Source organism: Clarias gariepinus, chromosome 16 (assembly GCF_024256425.1).
Source record: "Clarias gariepinus isolate MV-2021 ecotype Netherlands chromosome 16, CGAR_prim_01v2, whole genome shotgun sequence".
Taxonomy (NCBI): Eukaryota; Metazoa; Chordata; class Actinopteri; order Siluriformes; family Clariidae; genus Clarias; species Clarias gariepinus.
Window position 1 is genome coordinate 10,360,569 of NC_071115.1, and position 20,096 is coordinate 10,380,664.

The window sequence follows — 20,096 nt, forward strand, 5'->3', positions numbered from 1 at the left end:
TTGTTTTGTGAAAAAGATGGCATGATAAATATATACAGTATATATACAGTATATTATAGACCTCCACCCATGAATCTTTTCATCTTAATTTTTTTTGTAATAGTAATGAACTGGTTATGACTTTTCATGTTTAATTGTAAAAACAAGGGTCTTGTCTGCTATCGATAGATATATTTTTTTAAAACAAGGGATTAAAGATTACCTTTTTTCAAAACAAAGCAATCAAGCACCTTGCATAAACAAAACATTAACTGCATTAACTGTAGTGGATCCATTAGTGCTGATGTACAGGAGTCCAGTCAGGCAAGACTTGGCTACTCAGGTGTTTTCATGGCCACATGTGTACAGTATGTACAACATGACTAAGGCTGGTAAGATCTAATGCCTTTTTCAGTTCTTTAGATATAGAAATTATACTAGACATCTTTAAAGTTATATAAAGATCTTAGTAAAGACAAAAAGTAGGGCATCAACACAGTGATGAAGGGATGGATGTGAACTGGACCAGCAGACTTTCTTCTTGTTTTGTTTTTTTTACCATTTCTTCTGAGATGATAAATGGTGGACAGGAAGGGCTAGAGTGGAGCACTCTTTTTTAAAAACAAACAAAAAAAACAAGCAAGAAGGGGGTTAGATGTTTCCTAGAAGAACAGATTAATCTTTTAAAAGTGGCCTGCATCAAGGAAAATCAAGGAGACTTAAAATTACTGGAACAGTAAAAACAATCCAACACAAAGGGAAGGAATGCTGAAAAGATAGTGCTGAACTGGAAGAAATGTCAGGGAAAAAATCCTGAATAGCACTCACTTTAACAGATAATGTCATGTCATAAAAACATTGAAAAACACAGCAATGTTCAATAGTGAATTTATAAGAATTTTCACACAATGTGTAGACAACTTGGGACTTAACAGCTGTGTGCTCTTAAAAAACACTTGTTAGTGAGACTAATCAGAAAAAAAGCTGCAATTTGTTAGAGAGCATAAAGACTGTACTATAAAACCATGAAAAAAGATCATGTAATCTGATAAATTGAGATTGACCTTATTCCAGAGTGATTGGTGCATCAGGGTAAGAAGGGAAGCACATGAAGCACCGCACTCATCATGCATAGTGTCCATAGGTTATCATGTCTAAGGCGATTTTCTTCACTGATGGCACAGGCATATTCCAGGACTCAAATTAAGAAAGAGTGGTTCTGGGAGCACGAGGAATCACTTTTACATCTTAACCACATGTACAACCACATTATGTGCTGTAATTAAAGCTAAAAGTGGATTTTTTTATTTTTATTTTTTTTTGGGGGGGGGGGGGGGTGGCATGTAGGCAGTGTGATGATATTATTATTACTATTATTATTATTATTATTAATAACCCTTTCTCTCATTCCAATAAATTTTTTTTGGTTAAGGTCTGAAAAATGTACCAAATTGTCAAATTGTGTAGCTTGACCATGTGTCTCTTTTGGAGAATGTAGTACATGGATCACAAGCACTGAGAAATGTACTAGTTTTCTTTAACATAAAACGATGTTAAACCAACACCAAAAGCAACAACAAAAGTAATATGAATAATACAACATTAAGATGAATATGGAGATAAAAACAACCGTGTTAATTTTTATTTTATCTTATCTTTGCTTGGTATGTTCTTCAGTAGCCGTTTCTCCCTCCTCTCATCCTCGTCTGCAGCGACTCTCTCTAATAACCAGCAATTTGACTAGTTATTTTAGGAACAGGCCTAAGAGCACAGAATATGCCCTTAAATTAGTTGCAGTATCATTACCAACGCACCCGACACACATGTTCTGACTTCAGGAATTGCAGAAACTAGAGACCATAGTAATAGATCCACAACACTTTTTTTTTTTTTAACTGTATAAGCTGTATTTATGCCATAATGTAAACTAAGACAAATGCTTTGCTGAGAGAACTTTTTTTCAGACTGGTATGGACTCTTTAATCAATGTTTAGTTAGGGCTGTAACAAGCAATCATGGCTGCATCATGGATATTCCCATCTGATCTTGTGTGCGCACTGAAAGCCCATATAGGAAACGTCTCTATGATTATATTGGGGACATTGATGCTGTGACAGAGATGCTTATGATTTAACCAAAGGTTTTGAGTACATGATCACTGACAGCAGTTTACACAACATATCTAAAGAAACTAAAAAGATCAGGGCCATGAACAAACAAAGCAAAAATAAAGACAGCCATGATCACTGCTGTGTACCTCCAATGGACAAACCTAAGAGACTTGAAGAGCAGGAACACTAATAATTGAACGCACACCAAACATCATTTTGCTCAATACAAAAACCATAGGAATCAGCCTGTGTAGCTGAGCATTACTTTTTTAGACACATGTACATTATATGAGCGAAAGTATGTGGACACCATCAACCCCATCTGTGGTTCTTCACCAGTTTCTACAAATCAGTGCATGATTACACAAATGCTCTTGTAGCAGAATGACCAAAAATCCCTCCATCTACGTATGCCCTAAAAGTTAGGGGAAGCTTTAGCAGCGTGAAGTTTATTATAACAAAATCAGACTACATCTGGAATGGGGTGTTCAACAAACATAGGACAGTATGATAATTAGATTACCACATACATTTGGACATTTAGTGCATATGTGGAATTGCATTTTAATCCAGATTTTAAAATGCAAACATCTTATCTCTGGATGAGGCATGCAACATATACATTTAAACCATTGCTAGTTCTCAGAACTAAACACAGCACAAATTTGACTATGTATAAAGCCACCTACTGTACCTAGACAACCCAATTTTTTTAATAGAGATTTTGTTTGTTGATTTCTTAATCCATCTGAACACCAAAATAGTTGTAATAAATGCAATAAGTTTATTGACCTGATGTCAAATGTGCAACTGTTAGTACATCGCTGCAAAAAAGGGAAATTGTAAACTCCTTTGGTGATGAAATCTGGATAAAACGTCTACTGTGTTATTATTTTTTTCTTGCATGTTTTCCACATCCATGGAAAAACCAATGAGTCAATACACCTGACTTTCCGTGTAAAGCTTACACAATCTATAAGAAAAGGCACTTAGATGCAACTTGTGTACCGTCCTTTGACCCACTTTCACCGTAAGCGTTTTGTAACCCTGCTGAAGACCTACTGAATTGTACTTTTCACTTCTTCAGTCTGGCCCATAAACAGGCACACTTTCTTTAGACAGCAGTATTTCTAGGCTTGGCTGATTTGTTTTAAGCTGCATCATCATTGTTTATTACAACATTGCACTTGAGTTTTTAAACCACAAAAAAGGAAGGGGTTGTACCATGCGTACAGCAGCAATACACAAATTTAACTGTAAATATTTAGTAAATAATTAAAGTCAGAATTCTGAGATTAAAGTCAGAAGGCTAATTTTTTTCTTTTGAATGTCAGAATTGTGAGAAAACATCAGAATTCTATGATTAAAGTCAGAATTTAGAGGGAAAACGTCAGAATTCTGAGAAAAAAAATATGAATTTTGAGAAAGTCAGAATTGTGAGATTAAAGTCAGAATTAGATTTTTCCTCTTTTTAATGTCAGAACATCAGAATTCTAAGATTAAAGTAAAAATTTTGAGAAACAATTCTGAATTTTAAGTAAGTCAGAATTATGAGCTCAAAGTCAGAACTCAGATTTCTTCTTTCCATTGCCAGAACTGAGAGAATAATTCATAAAATTCTAACTTAAATCTCAATTCTGATTTTTGTCCCCTTAAATTTGGAGATTAAAGTCAGAATTTTGATGGGGAAAAAAGTCAGAATTCTGTGGGGGGGAAAAAAAAGAGTCGCAGTTTTAAAAAAAGGTGAGAACATTTTATGGTGGCCCATGGACAGGAGGTGAAAACTCTAAGAGAAACCTGACAAAACCTTATCATTATTTAGCACCACAAATCTAAAGGAACTTTGTTTTATTTTACCATGTACCATCTCAGTGTGCGTGCGTTCATGTATGCTAAATAGGGCAGATAGCTTTTTCCTCTGAGTGTGCAACACTGCCATGTGATGCAGCATAAACTGTAGTTAAAAAACACATGGGTGGCTGGCTTTGTGTGTTTCACAGAGGGGATGATTCAACCTTCACTCTTACTGGTTGCTAGCTGGTGTATAAAGGAGAACTGACTGGAGAGTGGGAACAGATAGAAAGGGGGACATATATTTAGCTCATACAGATATTGAGTACTGTACTAACATTTATTGATGCTTGTGCTATTATTACGGTATTGAATCACGGTATTAGTGATCGAATTTTCCTTTGAGCAAACCATCTTTTGGAAAATAACAATAATGCAATTTGTTGCTGTTCTCATCTGACATTGATTTAAAATAACACATACACTGTACGTCAATCCACAAGTGTGAACAGCACTTAATCTTGCTAATGTATCACACTTCAGTATTATAATACTGCTGCTTTTAATCACTTACCTCATGTGCGTTTGCTGGATTCAGAGTATGTGATAAGTCAAACTAAAAATTCTTAGAAGGAAGTAATATTTTGCTGATCTAATCAGTCCTCTAAGCTCGCCACAATCACGTGCAAGAGCTGTGCTTCTGTGGACTAGACAGAACACGGTCAAGGGGGTCAAAAGTAAGACAAACAGGAGCTGGACTGATGATAACCCCACACAAGCATATCCTGAATATAAGACAAACTGCAAACAAAAGTCATTTAAAATAAATGATGACTAACAAAGTTATAAATGTGGCTACTGATTTTGTTTTACTTCCTAAAGTTATCAGAAAGTATGTTAAATGAGCATTATAAAAAAAAAAAGGCTTGTGAGTAATACACGTCTGTCATCCCTTTCAATACACAATCAAAAAACAAAAACAAAAACAAAAAAAGCAGTTGGAAATTGGCAAAGCCACACATCTGAGTACCATACAGTGATACAATCACACGCTGCTGCTACACTCCAGTTGTGGAAACGGAGGAGGGTTGTCTCCTCGGCTTTACATCGCTCCAGAGTATAGTTTAAAAACATCATTTCTTCGCAGGAAATGTTCACGTAGAAAGTGCATTCTGTCAACCAAAAGAAAAGGAGCAACATCGGAAAACAGAAAGGATCGACTAGACTGACAAACATCTCCTCCTGACGGATAAAATAAATGAAGCTCTCTGATAGTTAAAAACCTTTAGACATATTTCCTCCTTTTCCAAAAGCTTATCATCTCTCTCTCTCTCTCACACACACACACACACACTCTAACTTGCTAAACATAATTTACAAAGTCTTGTCAGTTTCATTTCAAATCTGTAATGCAGCAGTAAAGTGCAGAGAACAGATAAACAAAATAGACTTTGAACACACACACACACACACACACACACACACACACACACACACGATGGATAGTCATGTAAAAGACAGAAAAGCAGCTTCCATGGCCAGCACCACCCGAGGTGTAATGACAGTTACAAGTTCACGGTCACACACTCACTGCTGCACACTACAGCGCCCTAACCACACATTCATCCGAACAATCAAATACAAATAAACCTCTTTTTAAGCCTATTAATACACACACAAAAAAAATCCTCTTAAAAACAGTAATGTTTGCAAATAAGAATATGTGATAAGTAAGTTAGATCATACAGAACGTAATTAATGAATTATGGCGTTTTCTTTTTTTTCTTTTAAAGTCCCTTATGACACACAATCATCTTTCAACAGTCCAAAAGTCAATACATCCAAAAGTCCTCGTCCCGAGCATACACTTCCAAAGCCATCGGCTCCCCCAAAAAAAGTAAAAAAAAAAAAAAAAAAAAAGGAAAAAAAAAAACCTCACAATAAATTTGACAACAACAATAAAACAAGCGTATGTGAGTGCGTTACATTATCTACGAATTTAAGTGCCTGACAGTCTGCATGTGTAACTACACATGCACAAACACAAACAAGTGTTTATGTCAAATGTGTACTTTCATATAGAGAACGCTAGACTACATTATTCAAAAGTGAATTTAGAGCTTTTTTTTTTTTTTTTAACAAGTGATTGTGTTAAACCCGTAGAACCCTGGCAGCAGCAGCTGGATACGTTACAAAAGACTAAAAGACAGACTGAGACAGAATGAGATGACCGAGAGACAGACAGGATAGAATGCGTCAGGGGTCAGCTAATAAGTTGTACAAAGGAGAGTACAAAGAGTGTGTGTGTGTGTGTGTGTGTGTGTGGAAGAGAAGAGAGACACAGGGAGGGACAGTGATAGTGAGCGGAGCGGGATATGGAGACAAAGTGACAAAAGGACAGATACAGAATGCGTGAGAAACAGAGTGTGTCCAGTCACACACAGTGGCATGTTACTGTCATTGTGATATAAGTGAAACTTTTTTCTTTTTCCTTATCTGTAGATGAACTGTAAAATAATGCTAGTATTATTATTATTTGAAAGAAGGTTCATTGAGGTCACCCGGCTTGAACTTCCTCTCTGATCACATGACCCGCTTCAGAGCAAGGAAATGCACAGTCGGCACTTACATATATGCCTCTCTATACCACGCACATACACGTACACACACAAATGTTTTGCTGAGCTTTTCTCATACACCCCTAAACACACTTTCTGTGTGTGTGTGTGTGTGTGTGTGTGTGTGTGTGTGTGTGATACAATCAGTTCGATTAGTTCTTAATGCTGCTGTGCAGGGCCTGGCCTCAGGTACGCGTCCTCGTGGGCGCAGTGGTTGATCGGCTCGCTTTTAAAAAGCGCAGGGGGGGACGGCAGGAGGGAGGGGGGCACGGACTGGTGCGAAGAGGGGTGGCTCGTCATAGGTGCGTGCCCAGGGTGATGCAAATGGGTCTGGTGGTGCTGCGTGGCCGTGGCCTGCATGTGCAAATGGGAAAACCCATGTCCAATTCCGGGAGAGATCATCCCTGGGCCCATGGCTGCTGCGGTGGATGTGCCTTGAGAGGGCAGCGGTGGGCTGGAGGTGTGGCCGGAGGAAGAAGGGGTGTGGCCAGTGAGATGGACAGAGATAGGCATGCTGGCTGACTGTTGTGTCATGGGGCTCGTGACCCGGAAGCACTTCTCTCGGTGCGCCTTGAGCATATTGGAGAAGCGGAAACGCTGACCACACACTTCGCACGGGTACGGCTTCTCTCCGGTGTGCGTGCGCCGGTGACGCTTCATGTTGGGCCGACTGGTGAAACTCTTCCCACAGATCTCGCAAATGAACGGCTTCTCACCTGCAACAAACAACAACGAAGCAAGAGAGCATGAGAGAGTTTTCATGGATTATACAAAGTTTAAAACTTCATCAAGAACATTTGGGAATGCAGAATACACCACAATATTTATACACCACAACATTAAAACCCAAAACATTGTACCCAGTATTACGTGGGCTTGCCTTGTGCCACCAGGGCAGCTCTGTACTCTTGGCGCATGACTCCACAAGACCTGTCTGGCAGGGTATACACGGTCGGATTAAGGCCCGGCGAAATTTGACTTTTCTGTGGGATCGGACCAGACGGACTGGCATTTAGACCCCACAGGTATAAAATAATCTTAGGAGCTCCATGATCAATGCTAATCAATTCGCCTAGCGCTTGTGTTAAGTGGGTGATCACGGCATATTAAAATAAGTGGCTCGAGTTTTACCCTTATTCTAAATAATTCTACAGGTACCTGGTGATGCTCTCTTAACTCTACAAGTGTTCTTTGAATGATTAAATGCTCTGGTGTTTACAGTCAACCTTTTTTTTTTAAGTAAAGTGTTGTTGTAAGGTTTGTCAGACCTTAAGAGACCTTGACTTAATCAATATATGATATATAATTTCCCATCATTAATTTTAATGATGAGCCAAAAACTGATCAAATATTAACATAGTGTATACTACGAGGGTGGGTCAAAAATGATCTGTATTGCCTTTTATATTAAAACGTACATTAGCAGCACTGTCTTATCAGCACTTTCCGTTCAAGGCTACTGTCTCCCCAGTCACAGCTGTGAATGTGTTACATCAGTTCATCTGTAGCTGCTGTGCGAGAAAAATTGGACATCCCACTTGTGATTTGCACAAAAGAAGAGCAGCTTGCAAGCAATTAGTTTTTTTGTGGTCTGAAGGTATACTTAATACTGAAACATTTTAAAAGATATGTTTGGATATCTGCAAACTAAATTTGGACTGAAACCATAAGAAAGTTGAAAAGTCCTTAAAGAGAATCATCACTTGTGACGAAACATGGATTAATCACTACAAAACTAAGAGTAAACGTGTCTGGAAAAAAAAAGAAGGTCAACCATCTTTTGGAAAATCAATGCTTATAGTTTTATGGGATTTTTGGGATTCTCAACAGCCAGTAGTAGAACAGTATCAAGAAAAAGGTTCAACAACCAACAGGGCTTGTTACAGTCAGATGAAGTCTTATTGAAGAACTGAAGCCTAAACGTTGGGTTAAACCCAGAAGACTATCCAAGAGCGCACGTTCTGCCACTCTGCAAGAACTTTGTTTTGAGGTATTAAAGCATCCTCCCTATTGTCCTGATCTTGGTCCATTGAACGATCACATATTTGGTCACCTGAAAGATTTATTAATTAAACGTCTTCGAGGACGAAGATTCACTTCTGATAAATTTTGCATTTTTTCAAATGAGGAAATCTGGAAGCTTGTTGACCGTAATCCCAAAGCGTTTTGAAAAGCAAGTCAGAAAATTATATATTTATTATATAATTCGACAGTGTGGATAATTTTTGACTGACCCTTGTATAGGCACTAAATATAAGAAGATAAATGAGGCTGCTGAAAACTGACTACATAAAAAAAAAAAAAAAACCATATATATTATATATCCATTATATTTGGATTAGGGATGAATTTCTCCTCAAAACAGGAGGATCTGCGAGTAACAGTAGTAATCCTGGTGTAAAGGAAACCAGAGAGGAACGTTTTTGGGTGTGCAACATGGAAGCGTGCAATATTAAAGGACATTTATGAGAAACTCTGGGGCGTGTTCCATCACAGGCACTCGTGTCTGTGACTGAAAAATTCTCAGAAAGAAAAAAGAAACACTTTAATGTGCATGGAGAGCGAAGGCTAACTCAGTTATTCCTGCTTGCAGCAAATCAACAGCATAATGTTTCACCATGGCAGGCACCATGCTCCTCCACAAGTTATGGCTGATCAGTGTACATAGTCACTATATACATGCATGCATGTGATTACTGTATGTAAATGTACAGATTAAAGCCTGTGCTTAGTGTATACATGTACTCTCCACAGTATGTAGGGTTCCCTATATGCCTGTTTGTGTGTCTCACCTGTGTGCGTCTTCATATGCTCATCGAAATACTGTTTCATGTTGAAGTCTTTGCCGCACCACTGGCACATGAACTGCTTGTGTCCAATGTGGATGCTCATGTGAGACCGCAGCTGATACTTATACTGGAAACGCTCATCACAGTTCTGCGCATACACACGAGAATAGACAGTGTGGGTGAAAGCAGTAGTTGTAGCTGGAACATAGGAAGGGTACTTTGTAATAAAAGGGATATAACATGTTATTACATCTCATAAGCCTGTCATTACCGAAGTTATTTTTACATGACCCAGCCCAATCCTGGCTGAGTGACACACACCCACATCCTCTTTTATGGTACTTTTGACTAAAAAGCAGCTCCACCCAGACCACCCTGTGGGCCCCACACCCACTGGAGCGTTGGAAAGTGCCACGAGGCCAGGAGGGGTTGCTCATACACTCAAAACAGAGAGTCTGCTTTTTCATTTCCAATGTTAGTAATTAATCAGGGAGGTGAAAAAAAAAGGTGCAAAATATGAACTTGTAGACAGCAATTAAACCCGGTCTAGAATTTACAGTAAATATAACTAATAACTAATTTAATATAACAATAACTATAAAATATATAACTTCTGTAATCTGTCTAGAGGAGCACAGTGTTCTCGTGTAATACTAGAAAATATAAATGGTTGACCCAGCAGATTTGCTCTCCAGGAAACACAGAGGTCAACCAAGAGCCAAATGAACCGTCCCTTCTGTTACTGATTCACAGCACCATGAACGTTGCTCAATTAAATCCTGGACGGATAATCAAATATAATTACCTACAGCAAACAGACGAGCAACAACCCAATTTGGTGTACAATCACTTTATTTAGAACCAGGCGACACACAATACTATTCAACAGGCAGTGGTTTATAGGGATTGGAACTATTGGCACCCTTTAAAAGAGAACAAAAATCCAAACATTATTTAAATACTGATTAAAATAACAACCTAGTTATTATTTTTATTGTTATTATTATTATTATTATTGGTAGTAGTTTTACTACACATGAAAGCTAGGATCTTTTTCTTTTCATTCTTCTCCTTTGCTGCTGTAACTATGTGAATTTCTCCATAGGTAGGACAATAATAGGTTCTTAACACACGTGGTTCACAAACCACGTTACTCGCAATCCGAGGTTCCACTGTGTGTGTACACACACATATATATATATAAACAACAGTGGAACCTCGGATTGCGAGTAACGTGGTTTGCGAATGTTCCGCAAGATGAGCAGAGATTTTGAATACATTTTGACTTGAAAAACGAGCATTGTCTTGTTTTACGAGTACCAAGTATCATGCATGGCGCATGTGCTTCTTGTTTTGACGCCGAGCGTCAGGTGATCACAACTGAGCCAAAGGTTTGTCTCCGTCTTGTGCTGTGGGATTGTGGGTAATCGTCTCCCCTGCTGGGTACATCCGTGTACACGTGTACTGTTTACTATAACACTGTGACCATGTGTGCGTGTGTGTGTGTGTGTAAAACATATTTTATTTTGTGTTTGTATGCGTGTGTGTACAGCGTGCATGTACTGTTTCTTATAACACACGTATGTGCGCGCGAGTAAAGCAAAAAAAATGTCTCAATACAGAGGTTAAAAATCCATTTTCTTCCCCAGCCCATTGCTGTGTGTGTACGCATAATTTGACACTGTGCCGGTTCACACACTCTCCCTCGCCTTAATGCGTGTGCGTGTTTGTGTGTGTGTGAAGCACCCCCTTTGCTTCACAGAGGTCACAGTGATTGATTTAGTTTCAAAGAGTGTCATTAGCGATGTTCCTTGCTAATATTTTCCGACAAAACAGTGTTGCGGGAGAGAGACGTTAATTTATGACAGCTGTTTACGGAATTGTAGTCCAGTGCGGGAGATGCATCGTGAGTAATGTGTAAATGTGAATACGAGATGTAAGCTAGGATATAGAGCCTGAGTTTTGTTTTTCAGTAGTTTTTTTGGGGGGGATTTAAGTGCAGGATCCACCCGAAAGTTTATACTATAGCCCAACAATGCAGAAAATAAAAGAACAGGCATCGACCAGTTTGTCCATCTTATCATTACACAAGCATGGATTAACGGGCTGTTACGCTGTCGCAAGCAACATTAAAAATAAAGCGGAGAAGCTAACAACAGTCTTTCCGTTAATGCGTGTGTGTGTTTAATTTAAACGAGAGGAGAAAGTTTTACTGTGTAAGATGAAAAGGGTGAGACAGGAGAGGCTGAAAGCAAGAGGTTCTACTTACTCTAGCCTCTCTCACACACAGACACACATACAGACAGCGCCTGTACGCACAAACAGAAACACTTATCCGTCGGGATTTATTTTTTACTTTTTTTAAAGGTAAAGTGCAGGTTAATTTGTTTTATTTTTACTTTATATTTTGTGTTAATTATTTTTATGAATTTATTATTTTGGAACGAATAATTTAAGTTTCTATTATTTATTATGGGAAAATTTTATTTGGTTTTCGAGTGTTTTGAAATACGAGCCCACTTCCGGAACGAATTATGCTGGTGATCCAAGATTCCACTGTATATATATATATATATATATATATATATATATATATATATATACACACACACACACACACAGTGATCTATATATATATAGATGTGTGTATATATATATATATATATAGAGAGAGAGAGAGAGAGAGCGAGAGAGAGAGAGAGAGAGAGAGCTCTATAGATACAGAAAGAGATATTTGCATTTATACACTGTACCTTGTATAAACAATTTATTTATTTTTCGATTATGTCTAAAATCCACTGTCCCATAAAGGACAGATAAAGGGATCTTATGCAACTGCCATAGAAATGACTGATATATCTCCAACATGGGGACCATCTATTGCCCGATGCGGCAGATGACACAAAAATACACAAAAAAAAGGGTGCGTTTATATAAGCAGTTAAACTATTAAGCACAATCTGATCCACAAAGTAAAGTAAAACCTGCTTTAAAAGTCCAATTTATTCTTTTTATTTTATTCATTTTATTTATATAGAGTCCTGCACTGTGAGGCAAAAATGCTGGACGTACTGAAAACCAATATTAACTATGAGGTGGTGACAATTTTCAATCCTAGTATATTGTAGGAAAACAAGCACTGCCTAAAATATTGAATATGGCATTAAATAAATTTTTTTATCTTAATATGCACTTTTAATAACACAATGTTTTGCTCATATTCACGAAGGATGGCAATAATTCTGCAGTCCGCTGTATAGCCAGGAGCCAATCCCAGGTCTAAAAATGTGTAAAATCAGTGTTTCAATGTTCTGTAGGAAAATTACCACTGCAGAGGAAACTCGGCTTTAAATATCCTGCATTAAATTAAAGGTGCAAGCTTGGAAAATCTGTATTTAATTTGTGATGGGTGCCAAATATTTTTGAATTTGCCTGTATATTAGCGATAGCCGAAACCATGCCCGTAGCTTACACTACAGCCAACAGGTTTGACCAATATTAATCTTTATTCTTTGCATCTTTGGCTGTAAAGTGCACGATGACTGAATTACAAACGTGTGTAACAGGCACAAACACGGCCCTCAAAAAAAAAAAAAAAAAAACTATAGGGTTTGGAGTGCAGTAAATAAACAGGCTTGTTTTCATGTTGGTCAAAAGCGCTTGGCAGGTGTCCTCCAAACACACACACACATACATACACAGACACACACACAGCCATTCATTAAACCTCAGAAGGAGGTAAGACAAACACACAAACAGCCGCCAGGGGGGCGGGGGTGTTGTTAGCACATCTATTAACACCAGTGTGTGTTTGTGTACCTCACAACGGAAGGGCTTCTCCCCCGAATGCTGAAGCGAGTGCACCTTTAGAGACATGCTGCGCTTAAAGGACTTTCCGCAGGTTTCACAGGTAAACGGCATGTCCTTAGTGTGAGCTGGAGAGATGAGAGACAAAAACAGAGAGACGTTAACACATCTGCAGCTTTTAAGGAACGAAACATTTCAAGAAATATGTCTAATACTCTGTAAATGTCTAATACACTTGATGTGTTTTAGTCATTTACTGGACGTCTTGTAGAACGTCTACTATCACATGCATGTTTTATTCCATCAGTATCATCCTTCACCCTTTAACTTCTCTCATTATCGGGATTTCTTTTTTTACTCTTCTCCCTCTATACTCATTTTAACTGTAAGTTAAGTTACTCAATTTAAAGGGCAGTGTCAATCCTCAAACGGTTTTGTCCCTTTGTAAGGAGTTTGTGAGTTAAAATCTGTTTACCTTTTACTTCCCCTTTAAAACAAAACAAAAATAAATCGGCCATGGCGGCACTGACCAATCACAGGCATGTACGAGATCATGTATGTAGAAGAGGGCAGACGGCACTTTCATTACTGTACAACATGAGCAGCATTTTTAACCATCTTTTCTTGCCTTGGAGAAATCCTGTGTCTCTCCTGCTTTTTACAGGCAGATTCAACACCAGTGGAAGCAAACTGGGTTTAGAAAAACTAGTCCATATCTGATTACAGACTGAATTGATGAAGCTTATTTACAGTTCACGATGAGACGACAATTACATTGAACAGGTGCATGTTCTTCTAATTATTTTTGTTACACAGTTTTATTTAGATTATATTTATTTGAAGGTGTTTTATACAGATGTTTATTCAGGGTTCTTGCACTAACAGAGTAAATCGATTTATCATTCCATCAGTTGCATTTTATCCATGTTATTTTATTTGGTATTTTAGTGATGGCCTTTTTTTTTTTTTTTAACTGCTCTATGTGCCTGAAATTGCCCCATAAAGATAAATAAAGTTTTTTTGTATTGAATTAATGGGATAATTGGTGATTATACCTGATGATCATTGATTTTCTGATTATGAAAAAATGGCAAATTGACTTCAATTGTTAAAAATTCCTAAAATACGCCATGTAAATCCTGCTGTGTAACAGAAGCACTCCTCAAGTCCAAAGAAGACGTATGTGTATAATGCTGATATCTGCCCGTGCTCACCGATCACGGATTTATGAAATGCAGAAAATATATCTCGCGTTAATGTATTCCAATTTTCCTGGGAAAAAAGCCTCTCCCAGATGTGGGTGTGATTCAGTTATAGGAAAAAAAAAAACTGAATCACCAAATTTTAAATCAAGCTAAATTTATTTTCTATTTTATTAATTTATTTTATTCATATTTATTTCCTATTAATAATCTTTTATTTTTAAGATTAAGGGCGGTCGTTTAAGCATTTCACTGCATATCGGACTGTGTATGTGACAAATAAAATTTGAAATTTAAAAATTTTATTTGAATTTAAAATATGATACAAATAATCCACCCATAAAGAAAAGGCTTAACATATAAAGAGTGTGATATGCAGAATCTGTCACGATGAGTGTGCATGCGACGATAAATACTAGTTGGCCCACATTGACAATGTACTTCTGCTTTGACAGCTGTGTCGTGTGTGTAATCTTAATATATGCAGTGATAGATGTTATTTGAGTAATCCTAGCTGATGTACTGTATGTGTAATGTTCTCTGGGTGTAGTAATAATGAACGGTGGTCAGATTGGTATTTCAGGAAATTGCAAGAATTATCGATGTAACTGATTATTAAAAGATCGTTGATTGGTTTAATCAACCCGATAATCTAATGTTTGCCGACTTCCTTCTCCAGTGTATTCAGACATCTTTTAGGACTCTTTTTTCTTTTCTTTCCTTCCCCTCCTCACAGCGGTTGTTCAATTAGCCGTTTAGACAACATCAAACTTCTAGAAAGACAGGCTAGGCAAGATTAAAATATAAAAAAAATATTTCCATTATGGCTAGGTAGAATATACAAAAAATAAAAAATAAAACCTGTTGGTTTTAGGATCTCGCTTTTGTTTTTAGACAACACTACCCTCATTACCCTTGAAAAGTATCCAAGCATTAACAACCATAATTCATAAAATAATTAATAGTTAATGAATAAAGGATTGTTTTTTGTGCTGTATAATTTCTAAGAATTTACCCACTTAAAAAAAAAAAGCATGCTGACTGAAAACATCAAACCACAGTGGCGAGTGATTGTTCATTTCAAACTCTACTCATGAGTCCCCACACAATGATTGACAATACCACACTCTATGGGTGTTTTTGTGAGGGGAGATATATATATATATATACTCACCGACCATGTGCTTGCGGACATGAGCCATGGTGTAAAACTTCTTTTCGCATATCTCGCAGGCAAATTTCTTCTCGGCATACCCGTGGACAATCTTAATGTGCTCGTGAAGCGACCAGAGCTTTTTGAAGGATTTATTACATGACACACACTGAGGAGCAAAAAACACACACGCAATCATTTAGAGAACATCAAAGGAAAAACATTTCATTCATTGCTGACGATAAAATTATATATTTTTTTAAATCCTGAATGCTGCTGTCTTTGCTTTGTCTGTCTGTATTTGACTCTTTGCCTCCCTCTGCTGGCAACACAAGAAATCACCTCTGCACTCATTTATTTAACCCAATTTTCAATTAATTTTATTTCATCGAAAAAAGAAAAAAAATTATACGGCGCCATCAATCTACATCCATCAAATAAAAATGACTATTTTAAAAAAAGTCAATTAAAATAAAATGTTTTTTAAATAAAGATTAGCCTGATCTACCCTGAAACCAATTAAATATGTTTAAATATCTACGATTGGTTGGATTGGATGGTGCGTTCAATTACTTATTCCTCTTAGAGGTTAAAAGTTGTCTGCTTCTCTGATGTTACAGGTTTGACACTGCTAGGACAATTAAAAATGTATATGGAATTTTACAACAAAAAAAAATACATCTGAGAAATGTTGAATAATGATCAGAATTTGTTGTAAACTGCTTATAGATTATTTTCTCCAAGTGCGCACTGGGAAATGACCAGCATGACGCTGGCGGTATTGGCATGAAGGTTGACGCTCTGGAAGCTGATCGGTCGTGATGATCAGTGTGTACAGATGAGGAAGTGAATGACTTGGACTGGTCTTAGGAATAAAGCTCTGCTGCATCACTGTCTTTGTTTAGAAATGAAACATATGATGATTCCTACTCGTGCCACTATCAGCAGGTAGTCAAATGGCATTGTGGGTAACGCAGAAACGTGTAAGACCTTAGGATTTAAGATCATAAATATCAAAAATGTATTATAAATATTAATAAGCTTGTTTTTCGGACAGCATAGTGCAGTGTAGATTAATGCATGTGATGAATATATTCAGGTGTTTTTTATTTATTTATTTAAATCCTCTCACCTGGATGTTCTTCTCACAGTCAGTCTGCTGGTGCAGGGCCAGCTCGCTCTCCAGCACGAACTTTTTGCCGCACTTGTCACAGATCTGCATGCGCCTGTGCGTGACGTTCATGTGCTTCTCCAGGTACCAGCGCGTGTTGAACACACGCGGGCATTTCTCGCACGCCAGCGTTTCGCGTTCCTCGCCCTCCCTGCCTCCTCCCGAAGCAGATGGCCCGGAGCCCCTTCTGTCCCGCACCGACCTGCGCTTCTGCGGTGGGGCTTCGGCGCTCTTCCTTCGCCCCCTCGTTGTTACTCCGATGGACCCCGTCGACGTTACGGCGACGCGATGGCTCTTCGTGCGTGCACGCTTGGATCTCGTCCTCCGGGTCTCGTTTTCCTCTTCTTCCTCATCGTCAGGGTCCTCCTCGGCACTGTCGTCTTCCTCTTCCATACTATCATCTTCCTCATCTTCTTCCTCCTCCTCCTCTTCCTCTTCGTCCTCCTCTTCTTCTTCTTCACTGTCACTTTTCACCTCTCCTGCAGGGATGCTTTTGTCACCTTTGGACACATGCAAGGTCTGATTGTTTAGGTTCACCTCAACAATGATCTGCGCCCGCTTAAACTCCTCCTCCTCCTCTTCCTCGTCTTCCTCCTCTTCTTCCTCGGTGTCGTCAGACGTCCCGTCGTTTTTGGTCTTCGCAGCTCCATCGGCTCCAGCCGTTCCGGAAGCTTCTTTGTAGTAATGCTGAAGAGGCGCAGGACTGGGCTCGAGGTCGGGAGCCAGCGCTTTGGCAGGCATCTTGTTGTCAACCAGCACTGAATAGGGCTTGGACACTCCCTCCTGCTTGTAGAGCTTTGGTGATAGGTCGCTGTCTGCTAGAGAGGTATGATGGTAGTAGGTCTGCGTGGAATGCGTCCTCGGCCCCTCCTCCTGTGACATGGCTTCCTCTGTCGTCTCTTCTTTTCAGAGTTGGCGCGACTTCATTTGTGTACAGATTAGTCTGTGTTTGTGCAGATTGTTTAATAATAAGAAAAACTGTGGCTGTTGGCTACGGACCTGGGCAGGAACCAAATCTCCTACCCCTCCCTCGAGGGGAGAAGAGAACAAGATGCCTCAGCCCAAACCGAACCTAGCCTCCATGACCCCCCACATCAGAGGCAGGTAGAGAGACGAAATGGAAGACGTCGCAGGTTTCCCACTTTATTTTCAGCTCATGCGGTCTGCACTCACTTGTCGGGGCGAAGTGGCTGCCGTTTGGATTAAAAGCGTCTCTACGCCTTTAGGTGATGGAAAGGTTCGTTAAAAACTGCTGAATCAGCAGAAAACGACTAGTTGTGCGCCGAGATTAACCTCTTGTGGTCGTAGCAACCCGCCAGGTCTGTTTCAGAAGCGTTGTACCACAGGCTGCCTAAAAAACAGAAGGAAGGAAAAAGAGAGGGAGGGAAACAAAACAAAACAAAAAAACAGAAACTCAGTTTAATTTTGTTTCATGCTAAAAATGCCACACTTGAATAGACGCGTCATAATAAACAACTAACTTAGCAAACCGTAGCTAAGGAGATGAAACAGATGAACGTGAAACAGGATATGAAACAACACGGGCATTCTTACAAAGACCAGGGTATACTCCGCGTATCGTTTAAGTAGATGAATTAACATTACCTTTTCTAGCCAAACTGACCTCTGAGCGCTGAGATTGGCGGCTCTTTCGTATCCGCGTATCCGTCTAGAAAAGGTAAGCCAGCGTTTGTTCGGCATCCACTACGGTGTGTGGGAGAGATAAACGAAACTGTTGGCTGGTTAAGGTGCAGAGATCTAGAAATCTCACTACTACCGACACACATATACGCATGCACACACACACACACACACTCGTACGCGCACACACACACTCCTGACCGCAACCGTTTCACTTCTGTGTGGGAGCATGTGTGAGCAACTTAAATTAAAACCACAAAGGAGCTGAGTAGAGAAAACTAAAACCCTTAAACACACACACACACACACCTTCTTCCACATACACACAGGAATATTTAATCTGTGATCACAAAACTACTCAACATTTTACTTTTAAGTCACTGTTCTATATATTTATACGGCGAATAAACGGTATCAAGTCTCGAATCATTTTATTCTTGGAAAATCTGCGAGGAAGTGAAAAACAAACAAAAACAAAACCATAAATAGTAATTTCATAATGAAAACATGGCTTTTAAAAAAATATTCTAATATCTAAAATCCAAGATGGATTTTATTTTATTAATATTGTTTTATTTTTTATTTGTTTGTTTATTGACATTCTGCTATTTTCACTCAACATCTCCTACATTACTCAGAAAGGTGAGGTGTTTGGTGACCTGCCGGCTCTATCGACCTTCAGTCCCTCAAGTCATTGCATTGCTTTATTCCTCTTGACGCTGGCTTTTATTTAATACGGTTTGATCACAACCTGCACGTTGCACAACGCACGAAGTCTCCAACGATTCAAAAGACACGATTCTTCTAAGCTCCTCTTGAACCTAATACTCTGGCATTCTCGTGCCTCTCTGCTGCACTCAGGAAACTGAAGTCTGATTCGATGTGGGCTAAAGATATAAAGCTACAGCAATAGTGGCAATCCACCGGCTACGCGTAAGAAACTCGTCGCGGAGAACACGCGACTCGGGGCGGCTTCCAGCGCTACAGAGAGCATCGTGTTACTGACAGCACACACAGGAGCGTAATGAGATATAAAAAGCTTCAGTACACACTCCCTTGAGAGTCACACAACTGAAAGCCTGGCCATGGTTCATTCGGTTACGGTCTAATGCACAGCTTTTATTTCATTATAAGCTTCTAAAGAGGGTGCCGGATGGGTAAAACAAACACCGTAGCATGATTAATCTTCAGTTAATGTGGTTTTAAACCGCTTATTGCTTTAACCAATTGAAAATAAAAAAGTAACACATACAGAGTGCATATAACAAGTATACACACCCCTGGTAAAATTGCTAGGCTGTTGCCAGACCTTTTTTTTTTTTTACTTTTATTGAAATATAGCAACCAAGACAATTTGAGTCTATTAAATAAAGTGAATTAATTAATTAAATTAAAGTATTGGGAGAACAAATAAAAACAGATGTTTGATTTATGGCAGCTTGGTTGTGTAGAGGTTAGCACTGTGGCCTCGCACCTCCAGGATCGGGGTTCGTTTGTGCAGAGTTCGCATGTTCTCCCTGTGCTTGTTGGGTTTGCTCCGGGAACTCCAGTTTCCTTACACATTCCAAAGACATTCCAAAGAGGTTAGTCTAACTGGCTTTTCCAAATTGCCTGTAGTGTGCAAGTGTTGGCACTAGTGATGGACGATTTGTTCTTTTTAAGCGATTCCTTAACGTGACTCAGAAGAACGAGTATCTCTGAGAATGATTCATTCATTTTGTACTGGAGCATCGCAAAACCTCCGTAGGTTTTGTAAAGGAAACAGAATTGAGCAATTCTCCGAGTCGTTCATTCCTTTGTAACGCGTCTCCCGAGACGCTATGCGGTGCAATAG

At 38.9% G+C, this 20,096-nt stretch overlaps 1 protein-coding gene across 1 annotated transcript; it reads right to left on the minus strand.

Moving 5' to 3' along the window:
* Positions 1 to 6,614: 6,614 nt before the first annotated feature.
* Positions 6,615 to 18,436, minus strand: znf652 (zinc finger protein 652). Its single transcript, XM_053515120.1, has 6 exons — positions 18,227 to 18,436; positions 16,583 to 17,972; positions 15,472 to 15,619; positions 13,108 to 13,223; positions 9,292 to 9,436; positions 6,615 to 7,215 (listed from the first exon to the last, which is right to left on the minus strand). The coding sequence occupies exons 2-6, from the start codon at positions 17,501 to 17,503 to the stop codon at positions 6,659 to 6,661; spliced, it is 1,887 nt and encodes a 628-aa protein (XP_053371095.1). The 5' UTR covers positions 17,504 to 17,972; positions 18,227 to 18,436; the 3' UTR covers positions 6,615 to 6,658.
* Positions 18,437 to 20,096: the final 1,660 nt, after the last annotated feature.